Raw genomic sequence first — 10,000 nt, 5'->3', positions numbered from 1 at the left:
TTGGGTGTGCAGTGTACAGAGAGAAGCTGTATTCTTATTCTAGTGTCATCTTATATTAGAATATGCGACTAATTAGATATTTAAACTAGAAGCAGTGCTCTTCCGAGCACAGGTCTCCACCAGGCCAGGCGTCCTGGTGGTGCTACTGTATAATAGGCCAGTGTAAAAATGGTGGCATATATGTTCTTCACCTTAGACCTTTCATGGCAATCAGACGCTGCATGCATGATTTGAAGCATTGTGTTCCAAAAATGTATTTTGCTAAAGTCTACCTGATGGCGGCGCTATAACAGGCCAATGTGAAAAGGGTAGCATTTGTTTGATCAGACTTGATCACATGACTATAGAGATACTGTGTACTGATTTGTGTTATTTTTGGAGAAAGTCTGAAGGAGTAATATCCAAAAATGTGTTTTACATAAGTCGGCCAAAAGGTGGCGCTATAAAAGGCTGATGTGAAAAATGCAGGGCAAAGGTTTATCCTTAGCCTCTAGGGAGTGCGCTTACAAAGTTTGAAACTGATCGGTGGAGTTATAGGTAAAACAACAAATCGGCCTCTTATAGCGCCACCATGAGGCTGATTAAAAAAAAATAAGTGGCATTTCTTCCTCGACCTAGTGGGAACGTGTGTGTGCGATTTCATGATAATTGCACTTTGCGTTTGTGATTTGAGGCATTTTGTTCAAAACGGCTCAATCCTTCAAACTTTGGAAGCCAATCTTAGCCAATCAGGATGGAATATGCAAAATTGGACAGATCCGTGTCGATCAGATGACTGTCCAGATACTGCCTACCGATTTGTAGGATTTTTGGACAAAATCTGTAAGAGTAGTGCACAGAAATGTGTTTTGTGAACATCGGCCACTAGGTGGCGCTAGAAAAGGCCCATTTGAAAAATTTAGGGCAGAGGTTCTAGATTGTGTGTGCTAGAGTGTGTGTGCTCACTTTGGCAGCGACCGGGCCAACGGTGACTGAGATTAGGTGCACACAAACTGCGAGGACACACGGACGCACGGATGGACGCACGCACGCACGGACACACGGACGGACGAAGGGGAAAACATACTCTCCCCCATGCCTTCGGCTGGTGGAGACAACTAGTATTGATAGCCCAGGTAGATCTACTTACCTCCTCCAGAAGGTCAGCAAAACCCATCTCTGTGGCCTCCTCGTTTCTTACCAAAAATGTCTCTTGAATAGGTTTTAATCCAAAATGAGACCTCTTGGATGGCAAGAAAACAAAATACCCTAGAAGGATGTTTCCATCTTTTGGCAAACTTCAGTGTCTTTTTTTTAAAGAGCTGTAAAAAGGGGAAATGTTCAGGAGGCTATGAATTCGCAGACTGCAGACTAATAATCTGAGCCTTAAAATAGGATTTTCCTTCACAAACTGCAAGTAAGATTGTAGCAAAAAGAAGACAAGAGAATAAAAAACCTTAAAAAACCTTTGGTTACCCAGTGACTTTGGTTACCCAGTGACAGCCTTCTATACCTCCCCCATCTCTCTCTTTCTCTCTCTCTCTCTCTCTCTCTCTCTCTCTCTCTCACACACACACACACACACACACACACACACACACACACACACACACACACACACACACACACACACACACACACACACACACACATACACACACACACACACACACACACAAGCTATACCGGCCCTGACAAGATTCCTGGTCGTGTCCTGAAAGCATGTGCAACGCAATTGGCTGGTGTGTTCACGGATATCTTTAATCAATCCCTTCATGAGAGCAAAGTCCCATCCCAAGGGCAAGATGACTTGAATGATTGGAGGCCGGTTGCACTTACGCCAATAGTGAGCAAATGCTTTGAAAAACATGTCAGGAAGATGATCTATGACAAATTGCCACCCACACTAGACCCACTGCAATATTGTCAGAACAGATCCACTGATGATGTCATTGCCACATCTCTACACTTGACGCTCTCACACCTTGGGTGTTCAGCAGGCTGAACACCCGGTCCAGTTCTACGAACGAGCAGTCAACAGTGATTGTTAGGGACTCGAGAATGGAGTTGTGTTGTACTGTTGTCATGTATTGTTTTTCTTGATTTGCATCTGATGGGGAGATGTCTGAAGGTAAAAAACAGACGAGAGATGTCTAGGTCCGCGGTGATGGCTCTTCACCACGGCTAATGACGTAATGTTGTAGTTGTCTGACTTTAAAAGACTACACCATGGTGATAGGTTATCACCGCAGTGTAGTCTTTTACACTATGATAGGGCCATAAGCAGTGGCGGATTTACGCGGTGGCTTTTGGTGCTAAAGCACCACTAGTTTCCGGACTAGCACCGGTAGTTTTCGGGGCTGGCAAAATCGGGAGAGAGACGGTCAGACGGAGAAAAGTGTGATACCCAAGTGCAGTACTACTCCTAAACAACGGCAGTTCTCTCTCTCTCTGTTTCTCAATGTCTCTCTCTCTCACCCTCATCACTCTCTCTCCCATGCACGTTTGGTTGCACAAAAACACACGGGTTAAGCTACACTTTTTCCTGTTAATAATAACCTGCGTGAAATAAGCTGCATTGGGAGGTAAGCGGGAGACACTTTATTGTGAAAGTAAGACAGGAAACGATAGTTGTTGCTGGGTTGGCCCTAGTTGTCGGTTTGTTATGTTCGCTAAACTCTGTGAGCTGCATTGGTTTGGAATACGAGCGTGCAGTTTAAGTTATACATGATGAATGGACAGCCAAAACAAGTTGTATTATCAGAACAGTTTAGCCTACACATTAATTTGCGAACGGGGGCGCTGGGGGGAGAGAGAAGACAGCAGTCCATTTCAGCGTCATCTTGCAATGCGCACTGTTAACCCATGGCCCATGGGAATTATGGAAGGCACGCAGGACAACTAACAACCCATATAAAACAAACATTATACACTCGATTAAAGTTCTTTATGAGGAGAGTTATGGAAACTGTACAAGATCACCACCAAAGCCTTTACAACTTTCCCAAAGTTGCATAACAGAGATGCATGGACGCACTATCGTGACCACTCGACCATACAGTGAGTAAAAATCTAATAAAAAAATCTCTATTAAATCTAATTCTTCTGGATGGTGAGTACACTTGACTGCTGCTGCAGCTTGCCTATGCCTAACTCTTTTCTTGATGTCAAAAGTTGTCCGCTGAGACAAATGTTACTTAAATCATCAGTTGTTTTGCTTAACCTAAGGGGTGGGTGGGGACTGGGAGACCGCTGGTGAATAGGGCGAAATGACTGCAAAACGTAAAAAATAAATTAATAAAACTTGCGCGTGCGCGCAAATTTCGTGCACGCGCCTTCGCGCCCGCGGCAAAAGCTCCCTGTAGCACCCCCTGCTGCTCAGGGCTAGATCCGCGTCTGGCCATAAGCCTGTAGATCTGCTATTTTCACTAGGTTTGGGAACCTCTGCACTCACTGGATTATAGAGCTGTGAACAAGTGCAGAATGGTTCTCTCTGTGTGTGTGTGTGTGTGTGTGTGTGTGTGTGTGTGTGTGTGTGTGTGTGTGTGTGTGTGTGTGTGTGTGTGTGTGTGTGTGTGTGTGTGTGTTTGAGTGTGTGTTTGAGTGTGTTCTGTTTGCTGTCTTACCAAGTGTAATTTGAAAGGAAAACAAATTAGTGTATAACGTTGCCATGAACTAGTTTTCAGTTGTAAGTATTGATTTATTAATGTATCTCACAGAAACTTTAGAAAAGTTAATGTTTTTAATTTATGAAAAGTTTTTTATATACAGTTTAATTAAAATAAATATTATTGATAAAAGTAATGGACAAATTCATTAATTCCTCAAGTAAAATGTGACTTACTCTGCTATCATTTAGATTTGAAAACAATATGCAATATTAAAGAATAGACACAACATCAACAACCTCTGAATTTGAAAAGAAATCCCAACCTCACGTATAAGCTGGACACACAGCTCTCCCAAAGAACGTTTATTTAATGTATTTTCTATACTTCAGACTGGGACTGATGTATAGAAAGCAAGCAGACAACATATGCATAGTATAGATGTACCTGTAGATGTATGATAGAGTTTGGATTGAAATGTGAAGTTTAAATCATTCTCAACAATCACATCATTTCAATCAAAAGAACTGAAGCTATATTTCCTGTAATATAAAAAAGCCCATAGCCGACCTAAGCAAGTTACACATTCTTTAGTGTTCATTATTGTGTAACAAAATGGGTTTTCCCTTCAAGAGTTTCTAAGTAATCTACTATCTCATATCTGTATGTCTTTAACACACACATGACTGAACAGGTCATTTTGACCTTTTTTGAGATTTAGAAATGGAATTAGATTGCTCAGGAAACACCCAAAAATATTCATTTCATATTTACAAAAAGTCTCAAATGGTAGAAAAAACAGGGCTTGTATGTTAAGGAAAAGTCATGAAAGGGCACATTTCTGAGAGTTTGAGCAAACCCAAACCACCTAAAAATCTCAAAATCAGGCTCAGTCATAGAGTGAGAGAACGTAATACTTGTATTAGCTTTATTCCCCCTTTAACCTCTGTGCATATAATGGGAGACCAGTGCTTTTGCAATAAACACATACTTGATAATGTAATAAACAATCAACTGCTATAGCATTATCAAGTGACATGTGCATTAAAAATAAACCTTTAGTGTTGCTCTTTCAGTAACTGGATTACAATGTTCTGTAATCCAGTTAGCTATACTGCCAGGTTAAACATATTGTAGAACAGTTCATTACCGTCCATTTACATTCCGCAATGTTGTCTTTTTAACTGATTGAATTGCAGACATAATGGTTCAGTCAAGAAACTCCTATTCCATCATTATTATTATTTTGTATGGGGAGTGCTTCTGATTGGTCAGAGTGCATTGAGTCCAGTCCCTTCTCCATCCTTCAAGTCTTTCAAGGCCACACTCTCCTTAGTAACGGTATCCTCTTTGGAAAGCACGCCCTCCTTCAAGGCCTCGCCTTGCTGCTTCAAATCATCTCCTTTTGTATTGGACCTACACTCAAACAGACAGACGGATGGACGGACGGACGGACGGACGGACGGACAGACAGACAGACAGAGAATCAAACAGATATTCTTACACAGCCGATGCTACATGTAATCCACCAAGTAAGAGGCCATGAAACTTCCATGAAAATGGACCCAGTACACACTGTATGCAACCCTATCCTGACTACCACTGGCAAAAAAAAACATCTTTGGGGTGCGTTTCTGCCTTCCACTGCTGTGGAGGGGTGGCTTATTTTTATATTGCATGGGAATAGGAGATCCAAAGTATTCCTGTAACATTCATAGTTTCCTAGCTTGAGAGTTAAACTTTCGGATATAGTATTCATATTACATGATAAAACATCATTAGCATACCATCTCTCCTCCACATCCTCTATGGTGTCAGGGAGGGGGATATCGAGAGTCTCAGGCAGGAAACAGGCGAAGATCCCAGCTATCATTGCAGCCCCGCCATACACTACACTAGGAAGTGCTGGGAGCACCTAGGACAAACAGAATTATTATGTAGTTGGTGATATGGATTAGTCAGTTGTTCATTAATTAGACTACTTGTGTGTGCTAATTACAGTAGTTACAGTCATACCTCATCCAATATGAGTACAGCAGGAGCTGCCATGCTGCCAATCCGTGACATGGTCGACACAAACCCCATCCCTGTCTGTCTGGAAATATAAAATAGAATAGGCAACAAACAGTGGTTTGAATTCATACTCTCATCAACGCCACCCAAAACGTTAGTTCTATTAATTAATCAGATCTTCTCATTATTATTATATATTTTTCGTATTCTTTGCTTTTCAAATAGCCCCTACATACACATAAAATGTACCTGATAACAGTAGGGTAAAGCTCTCCAGTGTAGAGGTAGACGCAGGTGAAGGAGGCAGAGGTGAAAGCTTTTCCTAAACAGGCAAAAGATGTCCTGAGGGTCTGCATGTCTGACGAGAAAGGATGAAACACATTAAGCACAACTTATGGGTCACATTGGCCCCACATTTTTCAGACATAAAGATATATTTTAACAATGTCAACACTGCTCCTCCTTATGACACAAGTTTGCTGCATCTTGTTGCAACCGTAGGTCATTATTTAGTATGAAAACCTGTCATGTCCGTCTGTCTGTCTGTCTGTTTGTCACACCTCATGCTCCTTTTGATGACGTCTGACATCATAGATGTCTAACGACACATGAGACTGACACAATATGTCCATATATGGGCATGTGACATAGATGTCTGACATCAAAGACCACACAAGGCTTAATGTTGATGACATAAGGGATCTCCATATACAGTATACCACCGGTATATGGGCATAAAAGTTATTCTATAAGTGTGGCCCTTTAGGGTGTCTTACTTGTGTGTGCGTGTGTGTGTGTGTGTGTGTGTGTGTGTGTGTGTGTGTGTGTGTGTGTGTGTGTGTGTGTGTGTGTGTGTGTGTGTGTGTGTGTGTGCGTACGTGCATGCGTGTGTGTGTGTGTGTGTGTGTGTGTTTCTAACCTGTAGGAACAAAGATGTTGGCGAAGATGATGATAGCAGAGAAGATAAGGCAGGTTGACTGCGTAACTCGTCGTCCAAAGTAAGTGAGCATGCCCAGTGCAAACAGCTTGGCAGGAAAGTCCACGGCACCAAAGATGATCTGCATGAGATAGATGTTCACCTGCAAAATGAGCCAATGGGATGATATTATTATTATTATGTACATTGTTGTTTTTAAGGAATGAGCCAATGGACATTAAGACATTGTCGGTGCACCCGTCTAGTTCATACAATGAGTAAATACTACATGCAGAAAAAGGGAGGTTCCTGTTTAATCTTGGATTTTTAATTAGTGGCCAAGCCACAGAGTGGCGGAGGCCACTTATTGATATTGTACTTTCTATTCCGCCACTTTTCGCAACGGTGCAGTCCCTTTTTACGAAACTCTGCAATATGGTAGAGGACTATGCCAAATCGCGAAAACATGAAGCTCGCAACAATTGGCCAAAGGGTGGCGCTGTAGGAAGCCTTTGAAAGTGCAAACTTTAAACAGGTATAGCTCATGCTCTATTTGGCATACAGCCATGAAACCTGGATACACATGCGTCTCCTTATGCCGAACAATTTTGCCACTCTGACTTTTGACCTCTGACCTTTAGATCTACCACCATTTTGAATTATATGAAAAACATCTAAAATCTATCTCCTCCTGGGATTTTCGTGTCACGTGCACAGAACTTTTTTTACATGAACTTTGGACCAATATCTTTAAACTGAAACATATTTTTTAAATAATTCAATGAATATTGCATTTTATGCAAAGTATTCTTCTGCCTCTAAAACATACATGCAAAGTCACATTTTCACGATGAAATACTGTAGAGGGTTAGTCCAAATATCAAACCAATCTTACCCCAATTGGCCAAAGGGGTGTTTTGCTAAACACATTTTTGGAACAAAATGCCTCAAATCACGAATGCAGCGTCCGATTGCCGTGAAAGGCCCAAGAACACGTGGTACCCTTTTCACATTGGCCTATCATAGCTTCACCAGGAGGCCAAAAAAACCTACCTGACCTGCCGGAGACCTGCTTCTAACACTGCTTCTAGTTTTTCTTTGATTTCTTTTCCCATTTTTCTTGCTTTTCCTGCTTTTTTCCACAGCTTTTTTCCTTTCCTAATTGTCTCCACCAGCCGAAGGCTGAGGGAGAGTATGTTTTCCCCTCCGTCCGTGCGTGCGTCCGTCCGTCCGTCCGTCCGTCCGTGAGTCCTCGCAGTTTGTGAGCGCCTAATCTCAGTCGCCGTTGGCCCGATCGCTGCCAAAGTGAGCACACACATTCCCTGGATGCCAATCTAGAACCTCTGCCCTAAATTTTTTAAATAGGCCTTTTCTAGCGCCACCTAGTGGCCAATGTTCGCAAAACACATTTCTGTGCACTACTCTTACATATGTTGTCCAAAAATCATACAAATCGGTAGGCAGTATCTCGACAGTCATGTGATCGACACGGATCTGTCCGATTTTGCATATTCCATCCTGATTGGCTAAGATTGGCTTCCAAAGTTTGTAGGATCGAGCCGTTTGGAACAAAATGCCTCAAATCACAAACGCAAAGTGCGATTATCATGAAATCGCGCACACACGTTCCCACTAGGCCGGGGAAGAAATGCCACTTATTTTTTTTAAATCAGCCTCATGGTGGCGCTATAACAGGCCGATTTGTGGTTTTACCTATAACTCCACCGATCAGTTTCAAACTTTGCAAGCACACTCCCTAGAAGCTAAGGATAAACCTTTGCCCTGCATTTTTCACATAAGCCTTTTATAGCGCCACCTTTGGGCCGACTTATGTAAAACACATTTTTGGATATTACTCCTTGAGATTTTATCCAAAAATCACGCAAATCGGTACACAGTATCTCTATAGTCATGTGATCAAGTCCGATCCGTCTGATATTTCATATGCCATCCTGATTGGCTAATATTAGCTTCCAAAGTTTGCCTGGTGGAGACCTGTGCTCGGAAGAGCACTGCTTCTAGTTTTTCCTGGCTTGGCCACTTTATATTTGAAATTGTTTTAGATGTTGACAAATAAAACATAAAAAAAACCTCTAAAGCACTCACCCCAAACTTCTGTAGGTCCATAGCCAGACCATAATATGCAAAACTAGTAGAAAACCTAGGCAAGAAAGAAGAAAATCATACAAAATACTAGTTCCTAGATGTTTTCTTCTTTTTCTTTTCTTCTCTTTTTTTTTAGATTATTATTAGATTAGATTCTGAGAGAGTATGTAGATTAAAAGTACATCATAGAAATGAAAAAAAGTAAAGGAAAAAGAAAGAAAAGCGTTCCTGGATTCTATCTCTTGGATACATGCACTTTCCTGGATATCAGAAACTATTTCCTACAGTATATGCTCTTAGATGCTATACCTTCCTTTCCAATAAAAAGATTAATAGACTATGTTTTACATACATGATTTCATTTAAAATCACATTTCTCCATTACAAAAGATCCAACACAAGAGTCCAAAATAGAATGATAGAATATAATGTATATATTTAGGCCCTGTATATATTCTGAAACACACAAAACACATTGCCACACAGCAAACCAACACAATGTATCGCCTAAACATATGCCATTGTTTACTTACCATACAGCTACTAGGCAGATTGATATCCGTCTCATGCCTTTGGTCTTTAACAGGTCATATGCCGTGTAGGTGTTCTTACTCGACTCTATCTCTTTATGCATATGGGACTCTAGGACCTACATACAAATGCACACAAACACAAACACACACGCACGCACGCGCACGCACACACACACACACACACACACACACACACACACACACACACACACACACACACACAGGGTACAGCAAACAAACCGGTGTCATTATTGAAATTGCAGTAAGCAGTTTTGTTTTTGTTGTTAAGATACTGTATGTGGTAAATAGCGCTATATTCTGATAGCAGTCATCCATATAGAGTGTTTGTTCAGTACACAAGATCTCCCTGTTCCAACCCTGCTTCTCCAGCTCTTTAGTAAACATAAAATAGGCTACATTTACAGGCTGGGTTACCAATTTGATCTAATCAGGAGAAAGATGTATATGTATATTCCCTAATGCATTATTTAACCTTTTCATGCTGAAGTCGGAATATTTTGTGATTGTGAACCTATTTGACCATGATAAGAGATATGAGATGTACAGTATAAATGTTGCATGAGTGTTTTTGATTGAAAAAAAAAAAAAAAAAACAGGAGAAAGAAGGCATACAGGATACAAGCTCACGTGACAAGTTGACAGGCAGGCAGACAGGTTACCTCCAGTGTAATTTTTTCCACCATCTCTGGTTTACCGTTCATCTTGGCCACTCTATGCAGGCTCTCCAGGGCTTCCTCCGAACGACGATTCAGAACCAACCAACGGGCTGACTCTGAATACCACCTGGTCAACAGACATGACACTCAGTCTCAGATGGACCGAGA

The 10,000-nt window shown here is 41.4% G+C and overlaps 1 protein-coding gene across 1 annotated transcript in view; it reads right to left on the bottom strand.

Moving 5' to 3' along the window:
- LOC308304789 (uncharacterized protein) overlaps positions 1-10,000 on the bottom strand; it is a gene marked incomplete at both ends in the record, with an annotated part of 25,273 nt that overhangs the window by 8,240 nt on the left and 7,033 nt on the right. The window contains 8 exons of the mRNA XM_080749419.1: positions 1,130-1,220; positions 5,375-5,502; positions 5,604-5,682; positions 5,850-5,958; positions 6,520-6,679; positions 8,623-8,677; positions 9,156-9,271; positions 9,836-9,959. Coding sequence (XP_080605545.1) covers positions 1,130-1,220; positions 5,375-5,502; positions 5,604-5,682; positions 5,850-5,958; positions 6,520-6,679; positions 8,623-8,677; positions 9,156-9,271; positions 9,836-9,959 — 862 coding nt within the window. The remainder of the gene's footprint in view (positions 1-1,129; positions 1,221-5,374; positions 5,503-5,603; positions 5,683-5,849; positions 5,959-6,519; positions 6,680-8,622; positions 8,678-9,155; positions 9,272-9,835; positions 9,960-10,000) is intronic.

This window comes from Nannobrachium achirus (genome assembly GCF_963921795.1).
Source record: "Nannobrachium achirus genome assembly, chromosome: 19".
In the NCBI taxonomy this organism is placed as follows: Eukaryota; Metazoa; Chordata; class Actinopteri; order Myctophiformes; family Myctophidae; genus Nannobrachium; species Nannobrachium achirus.
The sequence above is the reverse complement of the archived record's forward strand: the minus strand, read 5'-3'. Positions and strand labels throughout refer to the sequence as shown.